General features: G+C 44.8%; 1 protein-coding gene across 1 annotated transcript in view; it reads right to left on the bottom strand.

Moving 5' to 3' along the window:
• Positions 1 to 5,573: 5,573 nt before the first annotated feature.
• Positions 5,574 to 20,185, bottom strand: part of VWF (von Willebrand factor) — a 248,544-nt gene continuing 233,932 nt past the window's right edge. The window contains exons 50-52 of the mRNA XM_006128153.5: positions 16,894 to 16,933; positions 11,672 to 11,775; positions 5,574 to 7,236 (exon numbers count right to left, since the gene is read on the bottom strand). Coding sequence (XP_006128215.3) covers positions 7,051 to 7,236; positions 11,672 to 11,775; positions 16,894 to 16,933 — 330 coding nt within the window. The 3' untranslated portion in view covers positions 5,574 to 7,050. The remainder of the gene's footprint in view (positions 7,237 to 11,671; positions 11,776 to 16,893; positions 16,934 to 20,185) is intronic.

Below are 20,185 nucleotides of genomic sequence, written 5' to 3'. Positions count from 1 at the left end.
AATTCGAACTAGTTTTTTAGTCTGGATCCGTTAGTTCGAATTAGCTTAGTTCGAATTAACTAATTCAAACTAAGTTAGTTCGAATTAGCGCTGTAGTGTAGACATACCCCCAGTCACCCTTGGGGTGCGTCTACACAGCACAGGTGTTTTGAAATAATTTTGAAATAACAGGACTTATTCTGACTTCTGTAAACCTCATTCCACGAGGAATAATGTCTCTTTTAAAATAGCTAATTTGGAAGAGGGCGTGTGTGGATGCTACAGCTGGAGTTTTTTCAAAAGAAGGGGCCTCCAGGAAATCCCAGAGGTGCCCTGCTGGCCACTCCACCCACACTCCTCAGGACTCTATAGTTCCTCTTCCCCTGCAGCCCTTAAAGCTGCAGCCATGGTGGAAAGGGCTTGTGGCAGGAAGCTGGTCATCACAGACTCCAGCCACATCACAGTTGCCACAGCAACTCATCAGGCCAGCGTGAGCAACCCTCAAGGCCCTCAAGAGCCTTTCCCCACTCCCAGGGAGCAATCTGATGGCTCCCAGGAGCCTGCCAGGGTCCACAAGAGGCACACACACCATCCCGGTCTGGAGCGGAGATCCTGTCCCCATTGAGGTTTGGTGCAAGGAGGAAAACCTCCAGGATCTCCTTATGAGATGATGCAATGCTGAAATCTATGGCCGCATGGTTGACAGCCTGGTCACAAAGGGCCATGTCCGGACCCAGGAGCAGGTCTGGATGAAAGTTAAAGACCTCTTATTGGCATATGCCAGGTCCAGGGAGGTCAGCTCCCACTCTGGGGCAGAACCCCACTCCTGCCCCTATTACCAAGATCTGCATCACTTCCTGGGTGAGGAGGGGGCATGCAGTTCCTTTCCCACTGCTGGTGGTTGACTCAGGGCTGGAGATACCTGTTGTTGCCCCCCTGGGGGGCTGAGCCAATTGTGGGGAGGAAGAGGAGGAGAAGGAGGACTCCCCCACACAGCCAGCACCATCACCTGGAGCTGGTACCCCACAGCCTGGATGTGTCCCAGGTATCCTCCGAGGCTGGGGGAAGAACATCAAGTGAGTAACCTTAGTTACCTGACACAGACAGGATGGAGGTGGCAGGCGCTGAGGGGCAGGGCCGTGCTCTTTGCTCAGCCTTCTTGGCCTAGGGATCGTGTTGCAGTCCGTGCATGTGGATGCACGTGCAGTAACAGTCTGGGCCACGCAGCCCCAGGAGGCTGCACCAGAGAACCCTGGGCTCCTGCTCACAGGGTTTGGGGAGGCCAGCCACACTTCTGACACCCAGGTGGGACACCCTCCCACCACAAGCCACCACTAGGAGGCTGAGGACATGCTCCCCCTCACTCCCACACACACACTCAGGAGTGTCACACACGGCACATGGGCACCCGCTCTCAGGGACAGCACTACCAGCTGCAGGAGTGTCTGTCGCTCACACACACACCTCCCCCCTACACCCTGACCCCCTCTCCTCCAGTGGCCAGCGATACAGGTCTTCTGCCTAGGGGACACCACCACAAAGGCATGTGCACAGCACTGAGTCAAGCCCAGGTGGTCCAAGGCCTCCCTCCTGCCTGCAGGATCCTGGTATGGCCAGCAACTTCCCATGCTTGCTTGTCCCCAGGATGTGGGAGTGGTGAGGCTCCCCAGCCCTGAGGACATCTGGGCCTCTGTAGGAAAGGGCCTGCTGTCCAGTCTGCAGATGATCTTGCTCCCAGCACATCACTTCCTTCTGACCTGAGAACTGTGGCTCTCAGATCACACATGAGGGCAAGGATTCAGGGATAGTGTCTCCAGGGATGACTGACCGTCTCTGTTCTCCGCAGCTGGACACCATGCGGGGCAGCTGCCTGACACCAGGGGACCCTCAGGCACAGGAGACAGCAGGAGGAACTGCTGTGGGAGCACGTCTCTGCTCTGGGCCCTCCATGAGACACTGGACCAAAGGCTCTGGGAAGACATAGAGTTGTGGTGAGAAATCTGGAGGGGTTTGCTTCAGCAGGGCAGCACCATGTGCGTGGCTGTTCAGTCTCTCCTCACCAGCACAGAGCCTGCTCCTGCTGCCACTCCTGCCCCAGCCCCAGCTCCTGGTTCTGCCCCTCCTCCGATGCCAGCCCCTGCTCCAGATCCACCTCCTGCTTCTCCCTCTGGCCGTCCCCATAGTCACTAAGATCCCAGCACACAAGACGGTGGAACCAACCGAGCTAGGTGCCAATCCCACTCCTGGTCTTGACCCTTTCGTCTTCCCTTCTCCACCCTTGAAGGTTCCCATCCCCCCCCCCCCCACCATTGTCCTCTCCCAGGTTCTTTCCCCAGTCCCTCCCCAGTTACTTTAACCCTAAATAAAAAAAGAGGGTTTTAAAAAAATGTCAGTTTTATTGTGTCTGCAGGAGATGGGGGAGGGTAGGAAGGGATGGGGGAGGGAGGAAAGGCAAAGGGGGGAAAGGCACAGGCCCCTAGTGGGGAGGTCCAGGGGAGAGTGTCACTGGGGTCCTTGGGAGAAATTCTCCCTCAGGGATTCGCGGATGCACACTCCCACCTGATGGACCTGCTGGATGGCAGCTGTGCACGACTGTTCAAAGGCCCTGCTGACCCAGCCAGCCTCTACACCCCACCCAGGGAGGAACTTCTCCCCCTTCTGCTCATAAATATTGTAGAGCACACAACACCTGGCCACCACTTGGGGGATGTTCCGCTCCCCAATGTCCAGCCAGGTGAGGAAGCACCTGAACCTGGCCTTTCAACACCCAAAGGTGCCCTTCACTACCACGTGGACCCAGCCGAACCTGGCATTGAAGTGTTCCTTGCTGGGGTCAAGGTGTCCCATCAGGGTGTAAGGCTTTTATGAGCCACAGCATGAGAAGGTAGGCCACGTCCCCCACAATGCAGTGGCATGTCCATGCCGCCAACTCTGATAGTGTGGTCAGAGAAGAAAGTACCGGTGTCAAGCTTCTGGAAGACACTGGAGTTGCAGAAAATGGGGGTGTTGTGCACCTTTCCCAACCAGCCAACGAAGATGTCAGTAAACTGCCTGTGCTGGTTGACCAGTGTCTGCAAGATCATGAAGAAGTACCCCTTGTAGTTTATATACATAGGTGCCCGATGGTTGGGGGCCCAGAGGGGGATGTAGGCACCGTCAATACCCGCCACGCCCTCCTGGGGTGTGTCTAGACTACATGCCTCCTTCGACGGAGGCATGTAGATTAGCCAGATCGGAAGAGGGAAATGAAGCCGCGATTAAAATAATTGCGGCTTCATTTAAATTTAAATGGCCGCCCCGATCTGCCGATCAGCTGTTTGTCGGCAGATCGGGGGAGTCTGGACGCGATGCCCCGACAAAGAAGCCTTTCTTCATCGACACAGGTAAGCCTCGTGAAACCAGGCTTACCTGTGTCGATGAAGAAAGGCTTCTTTGTCGGGGCATCGCGTCCAGACTCCCCCGATCTGCCGACAAACAGCTGATCGGCAGATCGGGGCAGCCATTTAAATTTAAATGAAGCCGCGATTATTTTAATCGCGGCTTCATTTCCCTCTTCCGATCTGGCTAATCTACATGCCTCCGTCGAAGGAGGCATGTAGTCTAGACACACCCCTGGAGTTGGGGAAACCCATGGTGGCAAAGTCTGCAATGATGGGGTCCATGTCGCTGAGGCGGATGACCCTGCACAGCAGGAAAGTGTTGATGGCCCACATCCTCTATAGAAGGAAACAATCAAGGGGTGCCAGAGCTCTCTGGATGTCCGCAAGCCCACACATACCAGAAGCCACCCTACTATGTAGCCCATCCCCTAGCAGGGCTGTGAGAGGGTAGGACTAAAAAACCACCCAGAAAAGGGGGCTTCCCCCTACTCCCACCCCTGCTTTCCTTAGGGTTCCCCATGCCCGTACTTCACACCTCTCCTTGGGACTCTATCCTGAGAGTTCCATACCTGCATTACAAAGGCCCTGACGGTTGACTTCCCCACGCCACCTGGTTCCTGTTGGATCAGTAGCTGTCCGGCATGGTGAGCTTCCACACAGCGATGGCAATCCACTTCTGCAGGGGGATGGCGGGTTGCATGTGTTTGTCCCATCATGTGAGGGCAGGGGCAAGCCAGGCACACAGCTCCAGAAAGATCTCCTGCATGCGGAAATTCTGGAGCCACTGCTGGTCATCCCACTGCTTCATGACGAGCCGCTCCCACCAGTCGGAACTGGTGTCCAGCTGTCACAAGCAGTGGTGCCTGGCGTGGTGCATCTGGAAGAGCTGTGCTCTCAGACAGATGGTGAGGGTCTCTTTGATCAGCTGGGGATTGCATTCCTGCAGGGCCAGGAGAGCAGCCTGCAGAAACTGCTTCAGAAACTTCAGCACGACTAATAAGGGCTGTTGAGTGCCAAGAGGCAGCTCTGGCTCCATGGCTGGCAAGCTGAGGTGCCTGCAAGGGCAACCATAGCAGAGCAAAGGTTTTGCTGTCCCTCAATGAGGTAGACAAAGGTAAAGAACCTAAGAAATGGCTGTGGAAGGGGGTCCCTTTAAGCATGAGTCTCAGCCTCATGCAGCAGCTCCCGAAGTAGCTGCATCCTGATGCCCTGCCTGAACTGGTTCCGGGTGGCCTTAAATACAATTCAGTGTCCAATCAGTGTGGACGCTCTATTTTCTAAAATAATATATATTGTTTGTTTGCCAAGGAAATTTTATATATATGTATGTATCCTTGGCAAATAATTGTTTTCCAAATTAGTTTAAAACAAAAAATTATGTAAAAATTCTAATGTGTTGAGCTTGGTTGAGATAAGCATGCACCCTTACCGTGTTTGTTTTTTAAAGAAACACTTTCTAAACAATCTTTTAATACACGCTTTATCAATTTTCTTATATTTTGAGGTTTATAATTTCTGTAACTGATCATATTGAATGTTTAAAGTATTTTAAGAAAAAAAGTAAAAACTATTCAAATGTAGTGTTTTAAATTATTTAAAGTAAAAGGCTAAAGCACACTTTTGCTGAAACACCACCTACAGTAGCTCTCTTGTTAACAAAATACCAGCTTAATTCATGGCTGCTTCTGCATTAACTGTGTATTACATCTCCGACTACTAGAACCTGTAACACCAAACTGTTTATGTGGATTTATTTCCTGATCACTTTAGTTTTGCCATTTTTATGTTGTTTGGTTTTTGAAATATTTTTCTTAAGTTGTTTGTGGTTTAAATTTTTTTCTACAGTTCAGTTTATGAGGTCAATGATCTTTGCTCTTCCATGCATCTGAGACAGCACAGCATTAGTGTTGCAGGTCAGTTTGCTAGGTTCAGCTCAATTGCTAGGATAATTATGGTGTCTCTCAAAAATTCATGGCAAAACAGGTAGGGAAGGTCTGAGAGACTGAAACGGTCTGTCAGGTTTTAACTTTGGGTGTTGAAAATGTCTCCTGCTTGCAAAAATGGTTTTAAAAAGGGCACCTTGATTCTGCTTTGTGAAAGGAAGTAACACCTTTGGTTAAAGATTACATCAGAACTTACAAAGAACCGTTGATATATTGTATAATGCTTGATCACACTTTGGTTCATTATGAAATATACTGAAGAGGCCAAATAACCAATTTCAAGTTTATTAATATGATACAGACAAAATGTTCTATATGTTACCCATCTCCTAAGAAGAATGCTGTGCAGTGATGTTTTATTCATCTTACACAGAAGGTGTGCTCCCCAATTTACATATGGCAGCTGGTATTATTTATATCATTTTTACAAGTTACACCTCTCCAGCCCATCAGTTTGTCTCACTTCCCTAACTTGTTGTTTTGTTCCTTATCTTTGTTCCGAATACTAACAGTCCAGGTACTGGTCGGTACGGTACTTTGCTTCCTTGTACTAAGACATAGACTGAATGGTATCTTTCTTTTGACAAGTTTCCTAACCACTTACATTTCTTATTTCAGCAAATGCAAGGATACTCAGTATAAGTGAACAGGATAACAAGTTTGTTATATCACTGTTACGATATTTGTGCTTAATGTTACTGGTACGTAATGTAGGCATATGTGGTGTGGATAATACATGCTAACCAATCTATATTAATGAACAGATGACAGGACTAGGAGAACTTCGCCATTCAGGGAATATATGTTGAGCCAAGTAGAAAAAAATATATATGATGGTTTAAGGATGGTTCCCAAGACAGGGGCGGGGAGACAGTTTGGATTAGGGAAACAAGGACTGCTATGGAGTAATGCTTTGTAGTTATCTTTTGTACAGGAGACATAAGTGATGGATTAGGGGTAGGTGGCCGAAGACAGATGTAGAAGATAAATGAAAATTGATTTGGAACTGGAGCAGCCTGAGAGGATCCCATAGCTAGAATCAGTCTCTCTCTGGAATAAGGGATGCTTGCACAACCTATGAATGAATAGAGAACTTCAAGGATGTCAGTCAGCACCTTCCACCAGAGTGAAGGAGTCTCTTTAGCATTCATTTGTAGACACACTGCAAAGTGATACTTGGCTGAGTCATAGTCAGCTATGTTTCAGTTTGCAGAGAACATTATCATCTTTCTCTCTGAGGTATCCATCAGACCTCTCAAGCTGCTGACGTCTAAAAGTGGGGCAAAGTGTGTGGCAAAGACCCAATATGAGGGATACAAATAAATTATTTGGTCAGGAAACTTGGAATACCATGGGATTAATTACTTGTATGTAAATAACTCCGGAAACCTCTGGTTCTTATTGTCATGTTCATTTTTTTTATTTTGAAGTAAATAATTTCAGTGATAAAAGTGAGGGGAAATTGATGTGGAACAGAGGTAGCTTTGGTATGAAATGTGTGATTTCCTTTGAAACGAGGGACATGTGAGACATACAGGTCATACTAATAGCCAAAGTAAAAGAGTTAGAAATAGTCTGGTAAATAAACATTACTTCTATGGTGTGGTATGTTGATATAATGAGTGTAATGGTCAGAATCTTTTGGAAGGAAACAGTCTAAAGAAACTACCGGTAAGTGAGATTTGCATGGTAAATTCCTTGGCCATTAAAAATGAAGTTTAAATGAAAGCAGCTTCTGGAAAGGCTTCCTATGTACATGTACGAGAGGCACATTCGCACTGCACTGCAGATGGTACTTCACGCTGCACCATCGTGCCATTGGCACAGCGCAGCCGAACCTCCACCGGAACTGTCTGAATCGCCGAACAACAGGTGCACTCATCTTCCAGTCTATTCACTTGAAAAGAGTACGTGGCTTTGCTTCTGCATTTGCCCTGCAAGTGAAACAGATTCAAAGTGTGACTCTTGCCAACCTGTCAGAAATCTGTAGCGCTAAAATAGTACGGTCCAAATTCTGCCCACTTTTATCCAAGCAGCCTCACAGAATCGAATGGAAGTTTTTTCCCAGGACTTTGACATTTAGCTGAAAACATGAAGCATGAGACCAACAATCAATGAAGACCAATCAAATGTATCCATTCTAAAGTATTATTTCACAGCTCCCTCGATATGTTTACACACATGCAGCAATGCCGAGCAACAAGTAACATCTCACAACAAGCTCATACATGAGAATACCCTAGATCATATACAATATTGTGGTAAGTTTAACAGCCCCAGGTAACAATAGAGGTTGACCTTCCCTGGTCTGGCACTCTCAGGGATGAGGGAATTTGCTGGATATGGGGAGGTCATGGCCTTCCAGGACACTGCCTTTCCCTCTAGCTGGCTCAACTCCAGCCCCACTGCCGCTGGGCTCCAGCCCTGCTGCTAGAGCGCTTGGGCTCAGCATGCTGCCGCTAGCCAGCTGGGCTTTCTGGGGACAGAACTTTACAGCAGCACTTCTGCCCTGCCTGATTGGGGCTCCCTGGGGATGGGGCTCACCAGCTGCTGGTGGGCCCGCTGCTGCAGTGCCCGGACAGGGCTCCCTGGGGACAGGGTTTGCCAGTCCCAATCAGGGGGCTCCTCGCCGCTGGATTCCTGACCAGCTCATGTTACTAGGAGCCAGGGCTCTAGGGTCCAGCAATATCCATGGAACTGCTGGACCATGGATGTTGCCAGACCAGAAATTCCTGGGTTTAGGAGGTTCAACCTATAATAAACAAGAGTAGTGGGATTTTCTGCACCATTTTACAACAGTCTGTAAAGTTTGTATACATAAAATAAAAGCATAAAAGAATTATGTTAAGCCTGATATAATAGGAGATTGTGGGCTTCAAAGTCACCTGTAGAAGACAAGCCAAAATCATCTCAACTTCTGCTTCATTTTTTTCTAGAGCATCCATAACTCTTGCTGCCCTGGTTACCTTCATTGCTTCCCCCGTGCCATTCCCTCCTAATTCTTCGGTTCCTTCCTTTTCTACATGTTTCCAGTTTCTCTATATTTTATATTAGAGTAACTCAAGACTTTACCAGTATTACAGCTGTTTTAAACTTGCTGGACTGAATTAAAAGTTGCATGGAAAGTGTTTCATTTTTCTACAGTGGCTCTTGGTTTTGGGACGGAAAAATCAAGCCTTAGTTTTCAGCAATATTTGGCCAAAAATTTTTCATTTTCTGTTGCTGAATTTTGACTTTTTATCAGTGAAGAAAAATGATCCTGTTTTTTTTTTTTTTCTGACAAAGTCAAAATGATCCAATGGAATTTTTGATTAAAAATATTTTTTATTTTCCATTTTCATCACAATTTTATGGCAAAATAAATTATCCAACTACCTCTACATAGTATTTAGTTTTACCATTGCTGCATAAAGAGGAAAATTACTTCTTTGATTCCATCTGAATAATAGTGTTTGAGATAGAAGTGAGTAAGCGGTATACAAACATAATGAAAAACCCCACAAACTGAATTCTCCTCTTTGATTTCTAACAAATCTTGTCAGATTTATGTTTATTTTAGTCCTCTGCTTGTTTCCCTGTTATAGAGATCAAGTTGCATCATACCAATATTTTTAAATTATTAGTGATCCGTGTTCTGGTTTTCTATTATTTACAATATATAAACAACAAACACAAATAATCATAATAGTGAAGGAAAAAAGCCAAACCCTGTAGTTCCCATTTAGGATTTACTTAATCCTGACAAGCAATCAAAAAAACAACAGTTTTCTCTCCGGAAAGGCTACCGAGTTCAAGATTTGGCATGATAACAATTTATATTGCATCCTGAACTATCCTAAATTATTATATAATGTGTATGAGTGCATGAGGATCTTTTGCTTGCATTTCTGAGATGAAATGCAATAGTGATTCTGCTTTACCAATAACAAGAGGTTTTAGGAGGGGAGCCCATAAATATGTTACTCAATTCAAACTGATCTGGTAGGCAGCCTTTGAGCACACCTGCATATGACTTAGAAATTGGCAGAATGCCTGTGTTCCCTGTTTGTGAAACATAAGGGCTATGTCTAGACTGGCCCCTTCTTCGGAAGAGGCATGCTAATTTCGAACTTTGGAATAGGGAAATCCGCAGGGGATTTAAATATCCCCTGCGAGATTTAAATAAACATGGCCGCCGCTTTTTTTCCGGCTTGGGGAAAAGCTGGAAAAGAGCGTCCAGACTGGCACGATCCTCCAGAATAAAGCCCTTTTCCGGAGGATCTCTTATTCCTACTTTCAAGTTCGAAATTAGCATGCCTCTTCCGAAGAAGGGGCCAGTGTAGATGCAGCCAAGCAGAAATAAACGCCTCCCTGCAGCCTAGGCACTAAAATCCAAGAGAGGGGTGGGACTTGGTATGAACCTGTTATCAGCATCAGCATGGGATACCTTAGGCAGCTTTCCACCTAGCTTGCAGGCTTTGTGGATCCTGTTCTAAGGTGCCTCTCTCTCTCCATGTATTATATAGCAGACTGGGCACTTAAAACTGGCTGTGAGAATCACAGTCTCATCCCTGTGACTTTCTTACCACCTAAAAGTCAGGTTTTATGACACTGACCATCACAATGCTAAAGTCCCTGTTTCTGGGCTCATGTGTTTACCCAAAATGGACTATGGTCAGATTTCTGAATTCAAATCTGCACAACAGGAATATTCCAACGATATTAGAACTACGGGTCACCAAATGAAATTAATAAGCAGAAGGTTTAAAACAAATAAAAGGAAGCTTTTCTTCACTCCGCGCATGGTCAACCTGTGGAACTCCTTGCCAGAGGATGTTGTGAAGAGTAGGACTTTAACAGGGTTAAAAAAAAGCTAGATAGATTCATCAAGGTTAGGTTCATCAATGGGTATTAGCCAGGATGGGTAGGAATGGTGTCCCTAGCCTCTGTTTGTCTGGATCTGGGTGACAGGAAAGGGATCATGTGAGGATTGCCTGTTGTGTTCCCTCCCTCTGGGGCATCTGGGATTGGTCACTGTCAGCAGACAGGATACTGGGCTAGATGGACCTTAGGTCTGTCCCAGTATGGCTGTTGTTCTTATGTTTTTAAATCTGCCCTGAAACTTTCAAAGCCACAAGGTTCCAATAGTCACTGACCTACTGGATAGAGATAATGCAGCAGTTTTCTTATTTGGAACATAAGCAAGTAATGGACAGCATTTCTGCACTGGTCAAGTGCCCTCTGCCCTCAAAGGTTTAATGCTTTGAGAACTGATCTTGAAGACTCTGGGGCACATGGTCCCAAATCACTGTACCCAATTTCATCCTTTCCCAGCTGGTTGCAGAAAGGAGAAAAATGTCCCATTTGGCTACCACAATAGTCAAAGAAATTATCCCCATGAGCAGGTGCTAAAGGAAATTGCCCTCCCCTAAAGCCAGTGGGATTTAAAGGAAAAATGCAGCCACAATAAAAACAGAATGGGAAGTTATTCTGTTGCAGCCAGTCTGGGAACTGAGCTTCTAATTTGTTTCCCGGTGCCATCTATCACAGATAGAAGGGGACATCTGGAAGGAATGTTCTGCTCCTGTTTCATATTGTATCAGCTGTATTACATGAGTGGAGTGGTAGGGAGGGGAATTCTGTGGCATTATGCTTTTGTTCAAATTCTGGAAATTGATGGGATAATGTAACACAAGAGCACACTGTGTGGGCTCAAATACTGAAGTCATGTCAAATCTTACAGAGCTCAGCTTTTAAACCTGGGTTCTTAAATGTGAGGCACCTAAATACTTATTTAGGCATTGATGTGTTGATTTAGGAGACTACATGGGGATTTGTGGCCTAACCTTAGGGTCACAGATTTGAAAACTGGGCCCCTTAAAATTAAGGGTGAAATTCACTCAAGTTGAGAAGATCCCCGCAAGGCAATTAAATACCCACATGGTTCTCCAGGAACCAGAAGCAACATCAATGGAGTGTCTGTGTATTTCAGAATGGGTTTCCTTATCAGCCCCCAGGAGGGAGGTTAGACTAAATGGAATCAATGTGCACAGCTGAAACTCCTGCATAACTGGTGCAGAGGCAGAAGCCCATGTTTTAATCTGTTGAGTGAAGTAGAAGCTAGGTGGGGAGCCAGTGACTTGCCCCGCAGGTGGAATAGAGGCAAATTAATTCCCTTCAACCAACCTTGCTGAGATTCCCTGCGCAAAGGCCATTTACCTTGACTTTGAGCAGTGAGGGGTGAACCAGCCATACTTTTACCCAGCAAAAGGAGGGAAAATAGCATTGTGATTTCCTACTATGCAAAAGTGTAGCAAATCACTCCCTTTGAAAGTGTGTCATGCTTTTCCACAGCTCTGCATGGACAGAGTGATAATAGGTGTTTCTTACCTCACACTGGACAATAGATACTTCATGTTCAGCCATACAGCCATCGATATCCAGAAACTCAGTCGTCAGCCTGAAACTTACTTGTCTGCATTCTACTTCTATACCTACCAAGTCAAGAAAGAAAGGGAATTTGCCAAGGGTAAAGGTATTTTTACAAAACATTGTGGCACTACTCTGCTTAGTATGCACAAAAAATGCCATTGGCCATATGTGATTCACTATTAGCAAGACCCAGACACAGAAAAAGAAGTAGGTATATTTCCGTATGGTAATTAACACAGTACTGTGAATATACAGTATTGCAGCTTTAAGATTCCATTGAACAGCACTAAGTTCCTGCATAAACCAACACAGAAACAAACAGTAAAAACAATTGGATTTTGATGGTCTATTGTTAAATAAAAAATATGCAGTTGCATCACTGCAGCGTTTTAAGTTGCAACCAGTAAAATACACTCTTTTCCCATTACTTCACAACTGGTCATTAGTCGTTGATCTTGATTGGCTCCCAAGTCTGAGAGACAGGGAATATCCTGCAGAAAGGGATTACATTCTTTACTGCAGTTAACACTTGCAATAGTTAGCCTTGGTGTAAGCAGGTACAATGCCAGGAGGTGTCAAGAAATGAGCACCAAAAATTAATTTTGGCGTGACACTTCCCTTAGTCAGCATTAACTTAACTTGTCCTGATTGAGTTATTTCCTATGAAAATTTACTCTGAGACCTATGTTGGATTTTGTAGCATGAAAATAATGGGATTCAATTCTGCCCTTTCATTGCAGGACTCAGAACAAAAGCTGGACTTCAGTCAGTGGAAGTTTGCCAGTGACTTTAATGGGGACAGGATTCCACCCTGAGCAACTTCCCCTTGGGGCTCTTGGCTGACCAGAGGATAAACGCTAACTATCCCACCTCTCCACCTCGTGTGGAATCCACATAAGAGGCAATAGAGCAGTAGACCTGCTGACTAGACCCATGAACCATGGCTACCAAAGCCCATAGGGTATAGTAGTGACTGGAGAACAGCTCCCTTTATAGATCCAGATGTTTTACATATGATAAGACAATCCACTTTATTCATTTTCCCATGCTACCTAATGATTTATGAAGGAGCTAATTCTATTCGAAATGGCCTTTCTACACCCAGGAAGCAGTTTTGCTTTTCATTTTCAGTGTTAATACAGCACCATTCCTAGGTGCAAAAATGAACTCTTGCTTTAATTTTCGAGCTAGCAAGTGAATCTTCTGTGACAGCCTATTATTCAGAGCTCAAGTCGACTTTTCAGCAATTAGAAAATATTTTTACTTTCTGTATTATCCTTCTCTGCACTGACATTGGAATCAGCTGGCCAGCTACAGATTGATCAAAGATATATAACTTCCCTTTGATTTCAGTGTCTTCCCAGCAGCTAAAGCAGCCACTTGATTGTTTTTCTACTTTTCTAGCACTTTACAAGTCATCTGAAAAAAAGCTGTATAAGCTTGCAAAATATTTCTGGCTCCCAGGCTGGTAGCACCAACTCACTTTCAATGATTTTTAAACACTGTCTGATAAAAGAAGTCTAAGCAGAATGCAGACATGGACAGTCACAAGAGTTGACCCAAATCCCATTTCAAACGAGTAGTCATCAGACTGTCCCTATATCATCAATGTCTCTTTGCTCCTAGCTGAGAGATGTACTTTCCAACCACATCACTTTGGTTTATTTTGGATTGCATAAGCCATTCCCACTCCACACAGGTCAGGCCACATATACATAATTTAATGAAGTGGACAGCATTGAGATCAGAATGGAAAAAAGATAAATTGCAGTGACACAACTATGCTTCTTCCAGAGGAGGAAAGAAAAGGCTTCCATCCTGTCTGTACAATCTCATCCTTGAGCACCTCATGTACCTATCATCTCACTCCCTAAGGATGTTAAATTTAGATTAATTGAGTCATCGAATAGTCGATGCAATTTGTAGTCCCCCAATGGCCCTGTGCTCCCCACGGTGCTTCAAAGCAGCAGCGCCGCATGGAGCCTGGGGCCAGCTGGAGACACCTCCGTTGACCCTTGGCTCCACGCAGAACTGCCACTTTGAAACGCTGCGGGGAGCACAGGGCCGTTGGGGAACTGCTTGAGTAAAATGATAAATCCTGCACTATTTCCTGAGGCCCATAACAACACATACTATTGGAGCAGTTGGGGAGCAAGTACAAGAGTGGAAGGGCACTCAGCCCTGAAAATATTCAGCTACCTACTTCCTCGTGAAGAAGACAGGGAACCATTCACTCAAGCACACGAGCTGACCTCAATTGCTTTGGCATCACACAAAGAGGGAGGAGAGCTGCATTAGATAAGCAACTCCCCAGCCAGTATCAGGCTTTATACACCACAGTCAAAACCCTAATTTGCACCTTGAACTGAACAGCATCTATTTTTAATGGCTGGATGACATGGAACGGTTATGCGACCTGTAGATCAACCTTTACAGCTGCAAGAAATTGATTATTCTATTATCTGGGATATATGTAACAGGCTACGTATTGTTAAGACCATGGGAGATATTTAATTAAAAGCATGGGGGTAAAAAGAAAAAGTGCACCTGAGGAAAATTACCATTTGACTCTAAGCCAGTAGCCTACGTAGCATGAAAGAGATCTGATCACCAGAGATAGAGCTCCTTTTGAAAGCAGATGAGTGTGTGTTAAATGACATTTAAGGTAAATATACTGTGATGATTGAAGGGTTAGGATCCATAGGATGCATTTACTATAAATGCTAAGGGTTGTTTTTCTTCTCTCTGATCCTGACTGTAAATTTACAGGCTGAGATGGTCTAAGCCAACCAGAACACTGAACCACACAATTAATTTCCATTAGAGCTATGTGACTAAAGCCTCTAGTGGGTTTTTAAAATGTCAGCCTCCTTGTTTGTGATTTTTCTATTATCCTGCATATAGATGGCTCTAAAATATATTGGTTTTAGTTCCCTTTGACATAGGGACTTACTGTGTGTCGACAGATGGCTAGGACAATTCTTGTTAAATTGGCATCATTAGTGTCTTTGGGGAGGACGAGAAACACAATGGTGAGGCCACTTCCTTTTTATTTTTTTGCTACTTTAATCCTCTCCATGAATGAGCTCTCATGTCAGAGTCAGCCTGAGTTAGTCCTGGGCCCCTACTGCACCCCGATCAGATTGTCAACATTCCAGTCCGCTGTGCCGACTGGCACCACAAAGGTCTCCTTTCGGCTGGGTGTTCTGGTCAAAAACCAGACATGTGGGAACCCTAATTTTGGTACATTCATAAAAAATGGTGCCCCCTTTCCCACTTACGAGTCTCCCTCAGTCTTTTAAACAGAACATTGAAATGTGTAAAGGTTAATAGGCAACTTTCAATATTAATTCTTTGCTTGAAGTCTGATATATAAAAGCCCTCTTAAGTAAATTACTTGTGTGAGCCATTCAATGATGGTCTATTATCTCAATAGCTTCCTGACTTTCATTTCTTAAACCCGGAACACACTGATATGTAGAGAGGCAATGGAAGCAAATGCTCTCGGAGTTAACTTCCCCAAACTGGTGTATTGTTACAGCAATTACTGTGGCTGTGCAATGATGGTCTTCTGTGCTTGCCATTTTTTATTTATTAGCACATGCCCAGAACAAATAAAAGAGAGAGAACAGAGGGCACACAAGGTGCTGACATTTTGACCTTAAAAAGGAGTCTTTTTATTTTAGTTAACAGCAAAAATAAATTGATGAATAATTATGAAGTTATTGGCAAAGTTGCAAAAGTAAGCCTTTATGTTCACGGAAATATTCAAAGGTTAGGGTAGGGATAATAGCATAATCCTGCAACCCTTATTCTTGCAAGCAAACCCCACCCTCTGGAGTAGCCCGGCTGAAACTAATGGCATGACTAATGTAAGGCTCACATGGCTAACAGTTTGCAGGTTTGGCCAAACCTGTTTATTTTGAAACCCACTCAAACTAATCATTATAAATAAATACACATTTGTTATGAATTCATCTCACTTTATGGTTATTAAATCATTCACAAACAGAACATGATTTCCATATTCATCATTCAGTTTTCACTGGATTGTTTTACTAAATAATGTTATGCCTATGGAGCATTCGCCAAATACAGGCAGTCTCCGGGTTACGTACAAGATAGGGACTGTAGGTTTGTTCTTAAGTTGAATTTGTATGTAAGTCAGAACTGGCGTCCAAATTCAGCTGCTGTTGAAACTGACCAGCGGCTGACTACAGGAAGCCCGAGGCAGAGTTGCTCTGCCCCGGGCTTCCTGGAATCAGCCGCTGATCAGTTTCAACAGCGGCTGAATCTGGACGCCTGGGACAGAGCAGCTGGGGCGCTGCTGGGTAGGTCCCCGCAGCGCCGCACCTCGGCGCAGCGGGGACCAACCCAGCAGCACCCCAGCTGCTCTACCCCAGGCGTCAGCGAGAAAAGCCTGGTCTCCTGGAGGGGAGTGCACTAGCTGCGCCCCCACCCCAGCAGACCAGGGAGATGCGGCCGGCAGGATCGCCAAGACGCGCCGCAGTCCCACCGCCCGCGTCCTCCGCGGCTTTGCTCCGCGTCTCGTTGGTCTGCTGGGGGGGCCCATAACAGCAGACCAGGGAGACGCGGAGCAGCTTTTGTCGCCACGGGGGATGTGGGCAGCGGGACCGCGGCACATCTGGGCGGTCCCGCTGCCCGCGTCCTCCGCGGCGAGAAAAGCCCCATTCGTATGTAGGGATCCAACGTAAGTCGGATCCACGTAACTCGGGGACTGCCTGTATTTGCTTCATATAATCAACAACAGGGTGAGTAATTGGTCACTACGTTTACGTGGGCTGTTCCTGCTCTCTGGCTAACTTACTGATTTTTTTAAATAAATTAGAAAAAAATGACTAATGAATTATAAACATTCATAATCAATTTTAGAATGACTGATTACTCATGCTAAAATGTATGAAATTTGAGGGATTTCCCAATGTTTTCTAGGCATACTCTTCTGTTGTAGAAACAATCATGAACCATATGATCACACAAATCACAGAGAGACAAACTCTGATTTCGATCATAAAAATATGTGAATCGGTGTTGACATATGTTTGGATTTTTTGAATTCTCCTTGTACCCATATCATAAATGCAAAACATGGCATCTTGTGTAGTAAACTGCATTTTGAGTGGTTGTAAAAGAAAAACGTTTATAATATAGTTACTTACATGTGTCACAACAGGTATTCTCAATTTTTTCAATTTTACCCTAAGAGAGAACACATGCTGCAGTTTAGGCATAAACAATATTTACACACACATCTCAAAATATTCACTCTTATATTCAATTTCTCCATAATAAGAAGTTATGAAATATGTTCCTACATTAGATATATCATAAAAATTTGCAGAAATGCTAATTTTCCTATCATATGATTTCATTAAAATTTAGGAATATTAGGCAGCTTTAAAGTTTTTTTCCACACAAAACCTATATTGCTCTTAAAGCATCATTATTGTGTAACACCTGAATGTCATTAGCTGTACAAACCAGTTTTTACCTTTTGAAGCCATAATTCTCATGACCTTCTGAAAACATTATTCTCCGCTTACATTTATTATAAGCTTTTAAAATAAACCTTGCCTAACACTCTTTGATCTGCAGTATCACAAGATTCATAAAGCACATAGGATTTGAATCTGCCCTTACACAGGTGCAACTACATTTACTTAAATGGGAGTTATTCATGATTTACACCAGTGTAAGTCAGAGCACACTTTGGCCCATAACAGAATACTCATGCTAATAAGCAGGCAATCAGATTATGAAATAAAATACTGAGATATATACTAGATGCTGACAGGGTACACAACTACCACACGAGGCTGAAAGGATTCATGAAAACCTGTGGGCTCAGTTGGCCCTGGCCCTATTTCACCCCAAGATGGAGGAGATAAAAGGGGAAAAGCCCAACTCAGTGGAGGCTAACAAGAAAGAGAATGCCTCTTGTGCTAGAACACTGAAAGATGGCTCAGCTGGAGCCAGATGCTCTCTCTGGACTACCTGAAAGAAGGCTTAGCTGGGGCTGGCAAATGATCAGACATCAAAACATTCCTAGGGGCAGGCTGGTCCAGCACAGGACTCTCAGGGTACATCTAGACTACTGCGTTTTGTCGACGGAAGTTTTGTCGACAGATACTGTCGACAAAACTTCCGTCGACAAAGAGCGTCCAGACACATTGAGTTCTGTCGACAAAGCAAGCTGCTTTGTCGACAGAACTCCGTAGTCTGGACGCAGTGTTACAGGCAATAACACCTTCTGACGACAGAGTTCTGTCGACAGAAGGTGTTATGCCTCGTAAAATGAGGTATACCAGCGTCGACAAAACTGCTGAGTTCTGTCGACGTTATGTCGACAGAACTCAGCGGTAGTGTAGACGCTGGTATAGTTTCGTTGACAAAAGTCCACTTTTGTCGACAAAACTAGGTAGTCTAGACACACCCCCACATATACTTTGTTCCCTGGGACTATGGGGATTTTCCTTTTGGGGTCTGCAGAAAAATATATCTCTAAAGAGGCTGCCAATTTTGGTTGGACATATTTCTGGAGATTTAGTCACATGACATAATATTTAATTAAATATTAAGCTTTAATTCCTTGAAACTCCAGGGGAATCCTGGCACACTGGCAACCCTAGGAAAAGCCTAGAGGCAGATTGCTGTACAAAAACCAGATATGAATAGGCAGACATTAGCTGTTTCTTACAGGTTCCTAATCTGGAACCTATAGTAGAGGGAAGGTCTTGGTTCCCCCACCAGCCCATTGACAAAGATAGTGTGGAAGTCCTGGAGTTAAGAGCTGGAAAAGACTTAGGTGCAGAAAACCCAGCATCTAAAGATACAGATGACCCAGAAAGAGATGGGACCATATGTGACCAGACCAGACTGTTGAGTCACAAGAAGAAACAGACCACTGCAGGCCTGGAACAGCTTACATGCAACCACAAGCAGATATGACAGCCATGAGTCTACTCTTTGACAAAGTATAACATTCAAAGAGCTGGATTTCTCCTGCCTGTTTAAGCAATTGCAGGGCTGAACAGGTGTGCCAGAATAATACTTTTTTCCTGCTAAAAATATGCTGAAGGTTAAAAATGGGGCATATGTAACTATATTTTCATTTATATATTGTTTCAAAATGGCTGCCACTATAATCATTGGATCTCTGATCCTGCTTCAGAGAGTCATCTGACCCTGGGAGTCAGTAACTGCATAAGGATGTATTTAGGGCCTGGGTACATTTTGAAAAATTATTTTAAAAAACAAGAGCTTGATAGTGGGACTTGCCCATTAAAAAGCAAACTTTGATTTGGAAATGAGGCCTTTAGAGGGAGATAACACACCCCTTTTGTGGCTCTGGTTATATCCCATTATCTTTCACATATAGCTCTCTTCTGTTTATAGAGCAATGTGCAGCAGTGACAGCAGAAAAAGAATACAGAGGTTATGAAAAGCTTTAATCTTTCTGAATAACGAGTTTCAGAATCAGATTGCGCTTTGTGCATGTATGAGGCAAATCCACTATAATGGGTGGACTTGACGATGGCCTCGTTACCCCCCCCCCCCCCCACGCACCATGTTATAAGAAACAGACACAGGCAGGCAATTACTGCTATATCCTTTAAAAGACCACAGTTTGCACTCCACTTCCCAGCTCAAGGCTGGCTCAAGTTATAAAGCAATGCAGGCAGGTTTGAGTGCCAGGGGATACATCTAGCAGTGCTATCACTCCCCATGTTATTGCACTTAGGCCGTGTCCAGACTCAGGGGTTTTTTCGGGAAAAGTAGCCTTTTCCCGAAAAAACTTCCCCTGCGTCCAGACTCAAGCCGCGTTCTTTCGAAATTATTTCTAAAGAACGCGGCTTTTCTTTCGATGGCGGTAAACCTCATTTCACGAGGAAGAACGCCTTCCTTCGAAAGCTCCTCTTTCGAAAGAAGGCGTTCTTCAATGTAAAGAGGCCGTCTTCGAAAGAGAGCATCCAGACTCGCTGGGTGCTCTCTTTTGAAAAAGCGGATTTCTCTTTCGAAAGATCCGCCTGCAGTCTAGACGCGATCTTTCGAAAGAGGCTCTTTCGAAAGCATCTTTCGAAAGAGCCTCTTTCGAAAGAAGCCTGCAGTCTAGACATAGCCTTAGTGAGTGACAATACCTGGCTTTAGACAGCTCCCTATACAAAGGGGAAAGCTACCAGCATCCTCCTCCCAGCTCCATACACTCTCTCAAGTGTGGCCAGAATCTGCCTCTAAGTCATGCGTACAGATGTGCACTTCAGTGATGGCTGAAACTCAGGACCAGATGCTTATCCACACCTCTTTGCTCTGAAAACTGGACTGGAAACATTGAGAGATCAGCATTCTCCCTCCAGCCCCCAGGACATCCTGGCTTTCGATGGGCTAGAAATACTGCAAGATCAGCCTTTCCAATGGTATCATGATTCCATCTGAAATCAGGATGTGCAGGAG

Source organism: Pelodiscus sinensis, chromosome 1 (genome assembly GCF_052426305.1).
Source record: "Pelodiscus sinensis isolate ZL-2025 chromosome 1, ASM5242630v1, whole genome shotgun sequence".
In the NCBI taxonomy this organism is placed as follows: domain Eukaryota; kingdom Metazoa; phylum Chordata; order Testudines; family Trionychidae; genus Pelodiscus; species Pelodiscus sinensis.
The sequence above is the reverse complement of the archived record's forward strand: the minus strand, read 5'-3'. Positions and strand labels throughout refer to the sequence as shown.